At 52.1% G+C, this 16301-nt stretch overlaps 5 protein-coding genes across 5 annotated transcripts; 4 read left to right on the top strand and 1 right to left on the bottom strand.

The window, feature by feature from the left end:
* Positions 1-1035: 1035 nt before the first annotated feature.
* Z520_11892 (uncharacterized protein) lies at positions 1036-2768 on the top strand (the record flags this gene model as incomplete). Its single annotated transcript, XM_016782379.1, has 4 exons — positions 1036-1524; positions 1595-2155; positions 2211-2412; positions 2476-2768. The coding sequence occupies 4 exons, from the start codon at positions 1036-1038 to the stop codon at positions 2766-2768; spliced, it is 1545 nt and encodes a 514-aa protein (XP_016626540.1).
* Positions 2769-3669: 901 nt separating this feature from the next.
* Z520_11891 (uncharacterized protein) lies at positions 3670-8427 on the top strand (the record flags this gene model as incomplete). The annotated part of the gene is made up of 6 exons (XM_016782378.1): positions 3670-3879; positions 3929-4883; positions 4957-7006; positions 7067-7214; positions 7317-7618; positions 7674-8427. 6 exons carry the CDS (start codon positions 3670-3672, stop codon positions 8425-8427), a joined length of 4419 nt encoding a protein of 1472 aa, XP_016626539.1.
* A 1402-nt stretch (positions 8428-9829) lies between these two features.
* Positions 9830-10828, top strand: Z520_11890 (uncharacterized protein; the record flags this gene model as incomplete). The annotated part of the gene is made up of 1 exon (XM_016782377.1): positions 9830-10828. The coding sequence occupies one exon, from the start codon at positions 9830-9832 to the stop codon at positions 10826-10828; it is 999 nt and encodes a 332-aa protein (XP_016626538.1).
* Positions 10829-11029: 201 nt separating this feature from the next.
* On the bottom strand, positions 11030-12703 carry Z520_11889 (uncharacterized protein; the record flags this gene model as incomplete). Its single annotated transcript, XM_016782376.1, has 1 exon — positions 11030-12703. One exon carries the CDS (start codon positions 12701-12703, stop codon positions 11030-11032), a length of 1674 nt encoding a protein of 557 aa, XP_016626537.1.
* A 967-nt stretch (positions 12704-13670) lies between these two features.
* On the top strand, positions 13671-16255 carry Z520_11888 (uncharacterized protein; the record flags this gene model as incomplete). Its single annotated transcript, XM_016782375.1, has 3 exons — positions 13671-14661; positions 14718-15137; positions 15195-16255. The coding sequence occupies 3 exons, from the start codon at positions 13671-13673 to the stop codon at positions 16253-16255; spliced, it is 2472 nt and encodes an 823-aa protein (XP_016626536.1).
* Positions 16256-16301: the final 46 nt, after the last annotated feature.

The raw sequence follows: 16301 nt of genomic DNA, 5'->3' as shown, positions 1-16301 counted from the left end.
CGCAAGGTAACCATGATCTGACCTTCTGCAACTTCACCAGCGATGTAGACATTTGCCGTCCCATGTTCGTGCTGCAGTTTCCTAGCGGTGTCGAGCTACACTTCGAATGCCTTCAAATTTCATTTGATGGCCCCTTCACAGAGCACCTGCTGCTTGTCGGGAGTGGTCAGGTCATGAGTCGACCGACGGCTGCATGATCACAAGCACAGATGGGGGCCAGCCGTGGGGAAGCTTTCATTCGGAACATATAGTAAGCGTGGGAGACTTGATCCTCGACCGGGACCCTGGTTCAATACCTACTCGCACTTAGGTTGTCTAGCTTTAGTTGGCGGGAAATGAGCTAGTAGAATTCGTGAAGGTCCTATGCCGACGAATCACAAACATGTTGGAGCTGAAAAGGTTGATTCACTACTCGAAAGGCTCTGGAATAGCTTACCTACGACCTGGACACTAACTGTATTTATGTTAAACTCCGCGGATACGAGATACACTAATACCTAAAGCTCTCTCCTGCCCCCAGGGCCCCAATCGGTACAAAATGGGCGTATGTGTGTCCACCTATGGACCCGGACTAGATAAACAATGCAGGAACGTGCCGCCGGGCATTTTCCTGATGGACTGTGGTGGGCCGTGGCGCACATTTCGCCCGAGTGGGTGCGCTTAATGTTGCGTAAGTATGTGCGGACCTAGATACCTAGGTACCTACCTACCTAGGTAGGTAGGTAGGTATGTATTGTGTCATGGCCCAGTAGCACAACCTGATTAGTTGGAATTTGCTGCCTGCGGCTGGGTACCGGCAGCTCATCTCATAGGCTAGGCGCTTGGTATTATCTTTCATTGTAACGCGGATGCCACAGCTTCAGGGGCCTCGGGATAGTTGCTTCGTCTTGGTGGGCGGCTTCGCATGCCCGCCTAGCGAGTAGGTAGTTTCCCAAGTCAATATGTCATTTTCCACTTCATCATTCTAGTTTCTCCTGGCGCTCCGAGCTGCCACAGTCTCATTCCAGTTGTCATTCATCACGTCCACGCCTGCATATGGCACGCCATGTCGTGGGCGGCCATGATGAGGCCACTGAAGCAAGACCTCTTCTCTCACCGGCTCCCGATTCGCAGGAGTCCGCCGATGGGCCATCCACATGCCAGCACCTCCCACGCTGTTCCTGGCCATGGATGCACGTTGTCGCGCTGGTTATAGTTATCGCCGTCGTCTCCGACATAGGAGAATCACTTTACGCTGCGCCGAGGGTCCGTTTCTTTGAGTCTATCATCTGCGCTGAATACTATAGGCGAGAGGATTCTTCGCTGGTTCACAGACACGGCGAGATTCCGGAACACCTCTGCAAAGTCAATCCCGTCCAGGACGAACTCGCTTCTGTCTTGGGGTGGCAGCTCTTCTTCGACAGCATTCCAGCTATCTTGCTTCCCGTGCCATACGGCTATCTCGCCGACAGGCATGGCCGAAAGCGGATCTTGATTATGGCAATGGTGGGCTATACAATGTCTTACATCTGGACGCTCTTTTCGGTAAGTCTCCATGGCCCCTGCAAGCACTCTGCGCGCCCTTCGGACTAACCTCTCTTGCTCTTGTGAGTAGGCCGGGGCGTTGCATTTGCCCTTACACTATGTTTGGCTGTCCTCGCTCTTCTCTTTCTTTGGTGGCGGTGTATCAGTCGGAACAACCATACTCACCACCATCGTTGCCGATGTAGTCCCACCAGAGTCAAGAACCACTGTGTTTTTCTATCGATTCTGTACCGACCTAATTGCAGACGTGGCAATTCCTCCCCTAACCTCCTTTTTAATGTCCAAGAACATATGGATCCCCCTTCTCGGCGCAGTGTTCTTTCAAGGCATCAGCTCCGTGATGACTCTCACATTGCCCGAAACGCTGCCGCCACCTATCCCTCAAGAGGTTGTCGACGATTCTGCGAGCCCGCCAATATCCACGAGCGCTGCCGAGCCAGAAGACGATTCAAAATTTGACCAGCGGTGGACGAATTGGATCCGCCAGACTAGAGACTCGTTCATCTTTGTCAAACGAGATACGGCGGTTGCAGCTCTCGTGTTGACATTCTTGATTTCCAAAGTCGGCCGTCAGTCAACGAATGTCCTTTTCCAATATGCTTCCAAAAGATACGGGTGGTCCCTCTCACAGGTATTTGCTCGATTCCCTGTCTTTTTTCTTGTGGCTGACCTCATTTGCCATGTAGGCTGGACTATTGGTTTCTTTGCGTGCGGCTGTGAACATTGCACTATTTGCCGCCATTCTACCAGCGATTGCTTCTTTCACCCTCCGACGTGTTGGTGCAGCGCCTCTTAGAGATCTTTTGCTCGCAAGAGGGAGCATTATATTCCTGCTTCTTGGCAGTCTTTTACTGTTCTTGTCGGCGACCCCTGCTGTTATGATCATCGGTAAGGAACATGATGCGCACCTCGAGTCAGACGGACAGGGATTGACTGACTTCCTTCTTATAGGCATCATTTTGTTCACACTAGGGACTGGTTTTGCACCTACAGCCCGCAGCTTGGTGACCTCACTTGTAGAATCTCAGTGTATAGAGACAACAAGCGACATTGGACGCCTGTACGCACTGATCTCTGTCATGGAGGGAATTGGTGCCCTTGTAGCAGCATTGGGCATGTCATGGGCCCTACGATTCGGCCTACGTCTGGGCCAAGCATGGCTTGGGCTGCCCTTTGGATTTGCTGCCTTCCTCTTCACTGTGGTAGCAATCATCACGTTCAGCATCAAGGTTAAAAATGTATGACTTCTCAGATCGAAGGAGAACAAGACTACAAGCTGCAAAAGCATCATGTCAATTAGTTCTCAGGCCCCGACATCCATGGGAAAAAGTGGTACGCCCTGATCTGCACAAACGGTGAAGGGCGAGGTACTACCTGTCGCCCAGCTGCGGCATGATACCTGTTACCCCAACTACATATCGCGCAGTTTCAAAGCAATTGTTGGTTCTCCCGGAACTCGAACTTTCCAGGAATAACACGACAAGACGACGGATGTCACAACCTACACACAGATACATATGAGACAAGCTCCGCTAGCTTCTGACGATACATTGGCCCGCTGAGAGGCTGCGAGGTCAACTCGAAGGCAAACATACATTGGACGGGGACTGGGCGCCCGGGGTAGCAGGCCTTTCCACATGCCTGCCGAGGAATTGTGGTTGGGATTTGCTTTCACTATCTATGCGGTCCACTATTGTCCGCTACTACCCGCTATCAAAACAGACTCGGCTATGCCATTGGTTGTGATAGTGACTGATGGCGTTGCGGATCAAGATATCGGCCCCGCTTCTGATGCTACCATCCCACCTTGAGCTCCTCTCGTGGGCATATTCCTTCCCCCAATTCTCGCACCTTGCCGGCTCTTAGATCCCTCCAGTGTTTGATTGGATACTATAGCCATTATCGCCAACAAGCAATGATCTTCCGCAGAAGGACGCGTCCTGGGGCATGTGGTATCTGCAGAGTGCACCTGAATGACGCCAGACATGAACCAGGTACCACAGGAAGCTCCAAATACTCATCTTCTGCTCGAGTCAACTGCACCGTATATGAATCGACGGACAACACTACTTGCAATCGTGTCTCACTCGAGGCAAGGCTCCAAAGCTGGCTAGTTAGGACCTAAAACGCTTGCATTCCCTCAACATGCGACTCTCGACCTGTACCAACGACGATACCCTAGGCCCCAGTGTATCGGGCTGCCGAGGCGACTTTGACTTCACCGTCAGATTTGAGCAGCTTTTTTTCTCTATTATCCCTTCAGCACTCCTCGTCGCAGCCGTGGTCTGGAGAGCGGCATGGTCAGCTCGGAAGCCTATCATTGTCCACGCTCCGACATTCCTGTCTATAAAACTTGTGCGTACTTCGCTGGCTTGCCTTCCGTGCTACACGCTGATTCATCCAGGGAGCTATCGCACTGTATGCGTTGCTCAAGTTTGTGCTTCTCATCCTGGTTGCAACCGGCCCCTTCGTGAGAACACATGTCTCCATCGCCTCCAATGGTTTGCAATTGGTGGCGGCAATGTGCATGTTCACTATCTCGTTGCTCGACCATGGCCGGTCAGCCAGACCCTCAGTACTGCTGAGCACATACCTTTTTTTCACGCTACTTCCTGATATCGCTCAAACCCGTACGTTCTGGCTTGTTGCAGAGATCGAGCATGATACGGCGCATGCTGGTGTCTTCACTGTCTCAGTGTTGTTGAAAGTCTTCATCCTTTTCCTCGAAGCTCAGCAGAAAACTAAGTGGGTGGACTGGGGTACTGAAGAGCCACACAGTCCGGAAGAGACCAGTGGTATTTACAGTATTGGACTCTTTTCTTGGCTAAACAGCCTTTTTTTCAGTGGTTACCGAAAGGTCCTACGCATGGAGGATCTATATCCCTTGGACCGTGCCGTTACGGGTGCTAATCTCTACAGACGATTTCAAATGCGCGCAGACTACGCCAAAATGAAGGGTACTACCTATGGCCTGGCTAAAGCGGTGGCTCGAACACTGCTAGTTCCAATGCTGCTACCAATTCCGCCCAGAGTTGCCTTGATCTTCTTCAAGTTCTGCCAACCATTTCTGATCAACTCCATCCTTGATGTCATGTCTGGGCCGTCGACCGAGGAGTCTGTCAATTATGGATACGGTTTCATCGGAGCCACTGCACTCATATACTCTGGGCTTGCCGTTTCTACAGCTCTTTACTGGTATTTTCATATCCGAGCTTTTCAAATGGCTCGTGGTATTCTTATTGCCGCCATCTACGCCAAAACTACAGAAGCACAGATCGGCATAGGAGATTCGAGCGCACCTGTGACTTTGATGAGTGTCGATATCGAACGTATCAGCTTCGGTTTCGAATCCCTTCATGGTAAGAACGCAACCAGTTCATGATTTATTCCGCCTCGGAAGTCTGTTGATCGCTGTTCCTGACTTGTTTCTAGAGATATGGGCTGCCAGCATAGAGGTCGGTCTAGCTAGCTATCTACTCTACAATGAGCTTGGGATTGCGTTCATCGCGCCCATCGTGACTCTGATCATCTGCTTCTTGATCATGTCTGTACTGGTCAAATATACGGGTCAAGCACAAAAGGGTTGGATGACTCGGGTCCAGAAGCGTGTCGGCCTTACTGCTACTGTCATCGCAAATATGAAGAACATAAAAATTGCTGGATTGGTGGGGCCTATCTTCCATTCCGTCCAAAATGCTCGGATTGACGAGTTAAGAGGGAGCAGTCGCGTCCGGAAACTGGCTTTGATCGGCATCATCGTTTCTTGGGCACCCTTTCTCATTTCTCCCGTCGTCACCTTCGCTGTTACCGAGCGGTCCCTGGACACCGCAAGATTGTTTACCGCGTTATCATACCTCGTCCTGCTGGCAACTCCTCTCACTGTGGTCCTCAAGGTCGGTCCTAAATTGGCATCGGGATTCGCGTGTTTGAGTCGTATGCAAGCTCATCTGGAGCGCAACAGCCGAGGCGACTTCCGGGTGGTCTCGCTTAACACCACAGAGTCCACGGAGAAGGGGTCAAGCATAGTCCCACCTTTGGACAACGATGAACAGACTCGTCCACGGTCTGCCATTGTCGTTACTGATGGGACTTTTGGATGGGAAGAGGGGAAAGCGGCACTCGTGGGCATAAACATCCGCATTCCCAAATCATCTTTGACAATGGTCGTCGGGCCGATCGGGTCTGGGAAATCTACTCTGTGCATGGCGCTCTTGGGAGAAATCCCTTACCATCAAGGCAAAGTCATTTGGAGCAACGGAATCGGTCGAGTGGCTTATTGCGATCAATCGCCTTTCTTGTCGAATTGCTCGATTCGGGACAACATCGTCGGCTTTTCGCCATTCGATGAGGAAAGATATGCCAGTGTTATCAGCGCAACAATGCTTGAGACTGACTTGGAGATATTGCCCCGAGGCGATAGCACCAAGGTTGGCAGCAACGGGATCATTCTTTCTGGAGGCCAACGACAACGCATTTCGTTGGCTCGGGCTTTATACCTGCAAACGGACATGCTCATCTTCGACGACGTGCTTGGTGGTCTCGATGCTGACACCGAAGAGCAAGTCTTTAGACGTGTCTTTGGCGCCAAAGGTATTATCCGAAGTCGTCAAGCCACTGCAGTGCTCTGTACACACGCTGTCCGACACTTACCATCCGCCAATAAGATCATTGCTCTTGACACCAAAGGCGCTGTCCTCGAGCAAGGCACTTTTGAGGAACTGGTTGCGAATGGAAAGTACGTCCACAGCCTTGGTGTAAAGGCCACGGAGAGCGACACCATTAGTGAGACAGCCGAGGCTGAAGAAACATCCGAGCAACCCAGACTTGCGGCTTCGCGGAAAGTAGTCACACTATCTACGAACAACTCTGACGTACCAAACACAGCACGACAACAAGGAGATCGAAGGGTTTACAAACACTACTTCAAGAGCATCGGTCATCTCGTCGCCGTTACTCAGTTGGGGCTAACCGCTGTCTTCGGCTTTTTATACAATTTTCCCACTATCTGGCTCAAGTTCTGGAGCGACTCCGCCTCCGCAGAGCACCCATCGCACTCCTCGGGATACTACGTTGGCATATACGGCTTGCTCAATATCTGTTGTCTACTCTCTATGGTTTCAGTTGCATATCTTGTGTGGGTGCTTGCTGTCAGAAGGGCTGGAGCCAATCTGCATCGCGAAGTGTTGCGCACGCTGATCCGTGCTCCTCTACGATTTTTGACCACTACTGATCAAGGAGTGATCACGAACTTGTTCTCACAGGATCTCAACCTAGTTGATACCGAGCTGCCCAACAACTTACTCAATACGTTATATAACCTCACCATCGCTGTAGGGCAAGCGGCAGTTATGATTACTGCGACGCCCTACATTGCCGCAAGCTACCCCTTCATCATAGCTCTGATGTGGTCGATTCAGAAGGTCTACCTTCGGACCTCCCGACAGATGAGGATGCTGGATCTCGAGGCAAAGAGCCCTTTATAGTCAGTCGACTTTCTGACCTTTCTTATCATCTTGGGAATGCACTAATCTTAGTCTGGCAGCACCCACTTTCTCGACACAACTAAAGGGATTGTAACGCTCCGTGCATTTGGTTTCATTTCCAACGACTGCGCCAAGAATATGGAACTGCTTGACGAGTCGCAGCGTCCAGCTTATCTGCTCTTCATGCTACAGCAATGGCTTACACTAGTAAGTGTCAGAGACTGGCTCTCAACTCTTGAAGTCAACACGCCATTCCCCATATATGACCACAGATTTCGTTTATAATGCAGATACTTACCGTCGCTGTAGGTGCTCAATTTCGTCGTCATGGCACTAGCGGTCCTGCTCGTCAGCCTCGCCGTGAATCTGCGGTCCAACTCAGGCTTCACCGGTGCATCATTGGTCACGCTGATGAGCTTCGGAGATTATCTCTCCAGCATCGTGATGCAGTGGACGAAGCTCGAAACTTCGATTGGTGCCATCGCGAGGTTGCAAACCTTCAATAACGCGGTCAGTCCGGAAGACAAGAGTGAAGAGACCCTCATTCCAGGCGAGGAGTGGCCAATGAATGGGCAAATCGACGTGCGAGAAGTCTCAGCCAGTTATGATGAGTAAGTGACGTCCTCAGCCCCAGCTTCATCAAGGCATCGAATAACACCGTCCTAGCCCTAAGGAATGTGGAAAAGTGTCCAACCTCGTGATCAACAAAGTCAGTCTCTCCATCGCACCCGGGGAGAAAGTTGCGATTTGCGGACGTACTGGCAGTGGAAAGTCCAGTATGTTCGCTCTACTGCTCAAGCTTCTCGACCCTTGTGAAGACACCCTTGGACGGGTGCATATAGACGGCACGCCACTTCATCTCATTGACCGGACAACGTTGCGCCTCCGCCTGATAGCAATCCCTCAGGAAGCCGTGTTTCTGCCGGACGGCGCCAGCTTCAAGCAGAACCTGGATCCCTTCGACATGGCGGACGCCGATGAATGCTGCGCCGTCCTGAGAATTGTCGGTCTATGGTCGCTGATCGAAAGTCGGGGCGGCCTGGACGCGGCGATGACGTCTTGCACCTTCTCCCAGGGCCAACGCCAACTGTTCTCATTCGCGCACGCGGTCCTGCGGCGGAGAATGCGCTCTCGGCGCCTCGGCGCTGGCGGCGTAGGCTCTCAAGGCGGCATCCTTTTGCTGGACGAAGTTACATCTTCGGTCGACCAGGAAACGGAACGAGTGATGCAGGAGATCATTGCGACAGAATTCAAGGATTACACAGTCGTCGCAGTCAGCCACCGCCTCAGCACGATCATGGAATTTGACAAGGTCGCCGTCATGGACCACGGCAAGATCGTCGAGGTGGGCAACCCCCTGGCACTGGTCAAGACTGACAATACAAGGTTCGGCAGCCTGTGGAAAGCTGGAGGAGGCTAGGAGAAAAGGGATACAGGCAAGGGCACGTCCGGAGTTTGTATCTGTCGCCTACATATTACAATGCTCACAAGAACTGCCTGGTAGTATACAAACAACAATCATCAACCTAGAGAAACGAGGTAGAAAGCCCCTTCAACATAATCTTTTGTTTGGACCTTACATCCCCTGAAGACAACATAATTTGGGCTTAGCTAATACACGTCGATTTGCACATGTCTCTCTGCCTGGAGTTGTGCCTCACTTCATCGAAGATTTCAGTTCTTCCGGAACTCTGCGTCCCACTGACCGACAGCCAGGCCCACCAAGGTCGAAGCTTGGTTGTAGGAAGCTTCATGTGTTGCCGTACGCTGAGTGTTTGAAGGATCATTACCTAGGTATGCAAGGTCGACTAGCTTACCTACCGAGTACTCATAGGCTCGCGACGAGTAGATAGACAAGCATTGGGCACAGGGATTTGACTGGAAACGGCGGGTATCAGTTGCGCAGAGGGCACAGACGAGTCGAGTACCAGCACCAATCCCAGCTGCCCTAGAGTTACCTGGTACTTGTGCCTGGCAATCACTCCGGCTCTTGGTTCCGGGGTCCTGGTTGAGGTACCAGCGAGCCAGGTGATGCCGTAGAGCGAGGCCCGCTTCACGCTCAGGCGAAGTGAAACCACGTTCCTCAAAGTATCTCTGCGCTTCCTCGATGGTATGTCTGTTGTCGGCGTTATTGCACCAGCTCTCGGGTTGACCTTTGTTGTATATATGATGAGCGCAACCGACCACGTTGGTGTTGTCCGCAAGTTGTATCATGTAATTGTACCCTGTGGCATTTGATGCATGGTCTTATTCCATGTTTACAATGCTCGATGTTGAGAGACTGGGCAGGACCTCTCCTTCAGGGCGCTGCAGACTTGGCACGTTCGAGATTTGGACGCGCCTCGGAAGGCTACAGCCCTTGAGCTCTAGGCACTTCATTAATGTGATTGCAACGACATGACAGTCCTCAACATCAGAGCTCATCACCTACCGCTACTTACGGATTACACTGGAGAATCACAACTATCGCTGAAGGGGGAACTGACAAGCTTTCTAAAGCGTCCCTTGCAAACAACTGGGGTCGAATCAAAATGACACACTTATTGAGGGCACGGGCCTCGGCACAAGGCCTGATCACAAATTGCCTCCTGTGGTGCTGATACTCTGGTACACATCTGACCTCAATTGGTCTGCGGTTATCCATCGATTGGCGATTCAGCTTACTCCTTAGCAAGGGTATAGGCTGACGTAGTATGTAATACAGCGCAGCCAAGCAGGTAAGGCCGCCTGAGGTATAAGATGTTGGTGTTCACCAGGCTTTGTTTCTTCCTTTACGTTCTGCCGTCAAAGCTTTGGGCAAACTCTTTGCGCTCCTGCTCGCAATGGCCACACTTGAGAAAAGGACAATCGAGACCGAGCGCTCACTCACTTATACATACTACGTCTCACCAAAGAGCAAGGCCGGTTCCTCCAAACCAGCTTTGTTCTTCCTCCATGGCTTCCCCGACAGCGCTCTCATGTGGTCGGAGGTCATTGACCAGCTCTCAGACCTGCCGTACCAGATGATCGTCCCAGACTGCCTCGGCTACGCTGGTACTTCCAAGCCCCGCGACGTCTCCATGTACAAATGGTCTGGCCAATGTGCTGACCTCTGGGAGATCCTGAAGGCGGAGGACATCAAGACGGTCATCATCATCGGTCACGATTGGGGATCCATGCTCGCCCAGCGATTCTACAATCGCCATCCCGAAATGGTATCAGGGATGATCTTGTGCAACATTTCTTACAGACCTCCATCTGCGGAGAAATTCGACCTTGACAACGTCAACGCCCTTACCAAGGAACGCTTTGGATATCCCATCTTCCAGTACTGGTATTTCTTCACCTCCCGCGACGGCTATAAAATTATCAACAGCAACCTTGAAAGGTTCTGGGAAGTCTTACATGGCGCCGATCCGGAATGGATGAAGAAAATGTTCGCCGGCGAGGACGCAATGACGAATTACATGTCGGGCAACGAGCGGGTTGCATTGAAGCCGTACGCAGCAAAGCCTAAATGGAGGAATGATTTTATGCAACGCTTCACCAGGGACGGCTTCCAGGCCCCGACGAATTGGTACAAGGCGCAAGCGACCAATGTCCAGTGGGAAGACGACAAGAGTATCCCTAAGGAGAATCATGTTGTCAACGTCCCTTTCTTCTTCATCGGATGCACAGGCGATACCGTGGGTCGGACTGACTTGATTCAAGTCCCGAGGCAAGCGGGATACTTGCCAGACTTTGAGATGACCGAGATCGAATCTGGTCATTGGTGTGCAATGGAACAGCCTGGAAAGGTGGCCGAAGCCATCAGAGGGTGGGTGACCAAGCGGTTCCTGTGAGGTGTCTGGAGACTTGTGCGCGTTTTGCAGTGCCCAGCTCGAGTTTCCGACTCCCCCTTCGCACACTCTCGAAGATCTAAATGTACAGTAGATCCGGCTTGGAGCGGGCTATCCTTGAAGAACACCCCTTCGAGAACAGCACTGTACACTTAAGAGACACCCTCACTATAGCGTTCTGAGGCATCTTCTATTTTTCTATCTCTACAAATCTAGCACAATTGTGCCAATGCCTCTAGATACACAACTTAGCATGGCCGAACTCTTTTCATTTTCCATCAACCCGGTCCCTCGGTGTTCCACACTGCCACTTCTGACACCAACACGACAAGTGCCACAATTGCCAGCCTCACAGGAAGATGAAACCTCCAATCCAGCCTCTCGCAGCGCATCGAGCAGAGTCTTCTCTCCCGCCACAGACAGCGTCCTTCCTGAATCGCCCAATTCTGCCACGAAAGGATCTCCAGAAGTGGCGACTTCGAAGGTCTCGAAGTGGAGATGACTGGGACATGCACCCATCGATTGGCCTGTCTCCACAATGGCTTTCTGGAGTCGATTGGAGCCGCAGCAGTAGATGTGTGTGTTGTGTGTCATCTTTCCCATCACCGTCGCGGCCTTGAACTCCTTCCCGGCGGACTTGTCGTAGATGGTTACATTTGGTCCCAATGGTTGGAGAAATCTCTTCAGAGCCACGTCGCGCGAGCTTCGGACCAGATAATGTAGATGATAAGACAAACCCTCCCGCTGGCAGCGGGCTGCTGAGGCAATGAATGCGGTCAGACCAATGCCGCCAGCGATGAAGACATGCTCGTCGGCCTCACTCGAAAGCGGGAAGCTCGGCGTAATCTTTCCAAACAGCAACGTATCGCCCAGGTGTAGGTCTTGGTGGATGAAGTGTGATCCTCCACGGCTTTTCTCGTTCAGCGCAATAGCGAGCTCGAAACGATTTGTATCACCTGCCACGACTGAATAAGCCCTCACTAACTTTCGGTCGCCCAGCTTCACGCGCACATGCGACCCTGGCTGAACCTCTTCAGCGTTTGATAGTGGGTCAATTCTCTCGAATGTCAGGGAGACAATTCTTGGGGTCTCTTTTTGCTTCTGGACGAGTCTGTAGCTTGCCCAAAGATCCATTGCCATGCCATCTCCCCCGGTGAGGCGTCCCTCCCAGTCCTCGTACTGCTTCTTGAGACGATTTTCAAAAATAGTCCGAGCTTCAGCGCCTAGCTCCTCAATTTCGATCAGTTGTCTCATGGCCCTTTCATTCCGCAAATCGTGGTAGAGATAGTGTTGAACCTTGGCTATCGTCCATTCGGGATGTGGTCGTCGGAGAAGAACCATATCATCTCCAGCCTGAACGGTGCCTTCCTTCAGGATTCGGTACATCCACCCGGTCCGGAAGAGATCCTGGGAGCGCTTGGACATATCCTTAATCTGAAATCGGTGATTCAATTTGAAGCATGGCTGACGGGGAAGCGAAACCTGGGCAGTGACAGTTCCAATCTGGATGATGTCGCCAACGCACATGTTTCGCTCGTTGGCGTACTTTGCCACGAGGTTTTCACCGAATCCGCCTGGGACGAACAAATGTGCGCTATCAGGTAGCTCCTTTTTCCATCGAGGATAGTGGAGCGTGCTGTATTGCAGTAGTGCCATGTCGGGGCCGCCATGAAGCTCGAAGGCGTGCTGGTCACCGTCGCATCCCAACTTGTCGACGGCGACAGGACCTGGTCGGACATTCTTGAAAATGGCAGATTGGACCTGGATTCCGAACACAGGCCTTACTCTACCCGTCCTTACTTCAAGCAGTTTCTCGGCGGTCCATGGCCGTTCGAGAAGTGTGATTGCCTCGAGGTCTTCATCTTGAAATATCGTCATTTTGGAACAGCCCGAGTTGATTGTCTTTGACGAAACACATGCAGAGGCGCTGGCATTTGAACAGGCTGGCGATCGTCGTGTCTTCCTGCGGCAATCGCTTCAGACTTTTTGCGCCATTGTCCAGGCTGACACAGTGGGATTCACAATCTGGTGAGATTTCATTGGGCCTGTATCCGAAGTGGGGGATTGGTTGTAGCTTTAGGACCGAGATCGTGGCAACGAGACGAGATCTGTAGCTCCGAAGCGATAATGCGCGGGGACCTAGCATCCAATGAGTTTGTGCCTAGGAATGGCTAAAGAGATATTAATGCGAGAAGTTATGTGGCTCGCGGTCTAGCCCTCGGCCTCCAGCGTGCGGTGCCTGTTGAGGAGTTTCATCACACAAATGGCGGGATAATAATGATTTAGACAGGTGCACTTTTGCATTTGTTGCCTTGGACATTTTGCATGCCAATGCTCGCGTACGACTTTGATGTTGAAGAGAGCGGCGGATGCAAGCATAGCTACCAGGTAGTACCTACGGTATGTAGGTACCAGGGTATCTTAGGGTTGGAAGGTGAGAAGGTGCAAGCAGTCAAATAGGGCGAGTGGCAAGTGCTACCCGAGTACCTTCCAAATTCTACGGGGCAGGTACTCAGTGCTCAGTACCGAGGAGTACCTCGTACATCACCATCAATTCAAGATGAGACTGCGCCCTCGAATTCTGCCAGCCCCCAACCTCTTCCTGCGTTGTTGTGATTTTAGCGGAACATTTGTAAAACGGTTGCACAGCCACATTTAGCATTGTTTGCTTCACCATAACAGTTGTCGATCTCCCGGCGCCAGTGCAACCGGCAGCTTGACGTATGTCCGATTCAACCAAATTCTCCCTTCTCTTTCCTCTATCCTTTGCCCTTGAAGAGATCCTGCGTGGGTTCATACACTGCCGCATGGACTGTGATCGACTACGGTGCGAGCGGCAGATAAAATGAAGTTCCTGTCAACGCTGCTGGGAATTAAAGATTGGCACGCTGAGCGAGAAGTAACGGCAATGCTCTCCCAGAAGACACTATTGAAAGCCAGTGGTTCGCCCAAAATGTTACTCATCACGCTCTGGTCGAGCTTGCTGGCGTTGATAGCTCAAGGTGTCGCGCAAGATTATGGCACCTCACCCCCGGTCTATCCCAGCCCCCCAAGCACCGGGATTGGCTGGGAAGCAGCCTTCGCTCAAGCTCAGAAATTCGTGTCCAACCTGACACTTGAAGAGAAGGCTCAACTGGTGACTGGTATCGATGGACCCTGTGTTGGCAACATTGGCAGTATCCCGCGGCTCGGATTTGACGGGCTTTGTCTCCAGGACGGTCCTCTTGCCATCAGACAAGCCACATATGCCTCGGTTTTCCCTGCAGGGCTCACGACTGCGGCGACATGGGACAGGGCCCTCATGAATCTGCGAGGCCAGTACTTAGCAGCCGAGTTCAAAGACAAAGGGAGCCATGTGGCTCTTGGGCCGGTTGTCGGCCCTCTAGGTCGCTCTGCCTATGGCGGACGCGGTTGGGAGGGCTTCTCCCCCGACCCATACTTGACTGGCGTTGCAGGAGAGGAGACCATTAGGGGCATGCAACAGAGCGGCGTCCAGGCCTGTCTCAAGCATTATATTGGCAACGAGCAGGAAACGCAACGAAATCCAGGGTTGTCTCCGTCCGGCAAAACAATCGAAGCCGTCTCCTCCAACATCGATGATCGGACTATGCACGAGTTGTATCTGTGGCCATTCGCCAATGGCGTCCGGGCAGGCACCGCTTCTATCATGTGTTCATACAATCGACTGAATGGCTCCTATGGATGTCAGAACTCCAAGACGCTGAATGGGTTGCTGAAAACAGAGCTAGGCTTTCAAGGCTACGTGATGTCTGACTGGCAAGCAACGCATGCCGGCGTACATGCCATCAAGGCCGGGTTAGATATGGATATGCCAGGTCAGTTCAAACTTTCCCCTCGTGCTTCAGAAGCCTTCTCACAATATCTTCGGCAGGGTCCATTGGCAACTCGCGGAACATCTCGTTCTTTGGTGGCAACGTCACTCACGCGGTTCACAACGGGACACTCGACCAGGATCGCCTCGACGACATGGTCAGACGGATCATGACGCCGTACTTCTATCTGAACCAAAACGAATATCCGCCAATCGACGGAACGGAGCCGACGCTCAACTCAGAATATCCGCCTTATCAACATCCATTTAAGTTCGGGGCCTCTAATGTGGACGTTCGAGACGCCCACGGTCCATTCATCCGCGGTCTTGCTGCTGCCGGAACAGTTCTGCTGAAGAATACAAATCATGTCTTGCCCCTCAAAGCGCCGAAAACACTGGGTGTATTCGGCAATGACGCTGGTGACTTGGTAAATGGACAATATCTCTTGACTTCCGCCTACCAGACTCCCTTCGGCTTCGGTAAGCGACCCTACCTTGCCATTCCTTTCAACATAGACTGATGAAAAGGTGTGCTAGAATATGGGACCCTTCCAGTTGCTGGTGGCAGTGGCACTGGTCGCCTCTCATATCTTGTCTCTCCGCTTGAAGCGCTCAAATCACGCGCTGCTCTAGATGGCACCCTCGTACAATACATCCTGAACAACGACCTGCTTACTCGGCCTAGTGGCCTCGGTGCGATCCTGCCTGTCCCAGAAGTCTGCCTTGTGTTTCTTAAGTCCTGGGCCGCGGAAGGAAGTGACAGGGTCAGTCTCGAAGCAGATTGGGACAGCTCAGCCGTTGTCAGCTCCGTTGCTGCATACTGCAACAACACCGTGGTCGTCACGCACTCGGCCGGTTTAAACGTGATGCCATGGGCGAAGAATCCCAATGTCACAGCCATTCTCGCGGCACATCTTCCTGGACAAGAATCTGGCAACTCCATCGTTGACATCCTCTACGGAGTGGTCAACCCGAGCGGTAAACTGCCTTATACCATCGCCTTGAATGAGAGCGACTACAAGTTCAGCGACATCACCAACTCCACTGCTTTGCTTCGGACCGAAAATCCAAACGCGTGGCAATCAAACTTCAGCGAGGGTTTGCTGATCGATTACCGGCATTTCGACTATTATGACAAGTCAGTCCTATACGAGTTCGGGTTCGGCCTGTCGTACACTACTTTCAATCTGTCTGCTTTGAGCGTGGACAAAAGCAATGCAACGATCAATGCTCTTCCAGATTCTCTGCCAATAGCCCCAGGTGGCAATCCATCGCTGTGGCAGATAATCTGCACGGTGACTGTCACGGTGACGAACACCGGCGATGTGTTCGGCGGAGCGGTGCCGCAGCTGTATCTGTCAATGCCACCAATTTCTGGTTCGATGCACACCCCTCGCCATGTGCTCCGTGGCTTCGATAAAATGTGGCTCGCGCCCAACGAATCGCGGAATACGAGCTTTCCATTGACGAGGCGGGATTTGAGCTACTGGAACGTCAAGCAGCAGAAGTGGGTGATCCCTGATGGGGCCTTTGTCGTAAACGTCGGGTTTAGTTCGAGGGATTTGCGGCTGAAGGAGCAAGTGACTGTCGTGAGATGAGATTGAGGTCACTCGAGGTGTGAAGAGAGAGATTTGACTCACTAAG

This window comes from Fonsecaea multimorphosa (assembly GCF_000836435.1).
Source record: "Fonsecaea multimorphosa CBS 102226 unplaced genomic scaffold supercont1.44, whole genome shotgun sequence".
NCBI classification, from domain to species: domain Eukaryota; kingdom Fungi; phylum Ascomycota; class Eurotiomycetes; order Chaetothyriales; family Herpotrichiellaceae; genus Fonsecaea; species Fonsecaea multimorphosa.
This window is presented reverse-complemented; position numbering and strand designations above follow the sequence as displayed.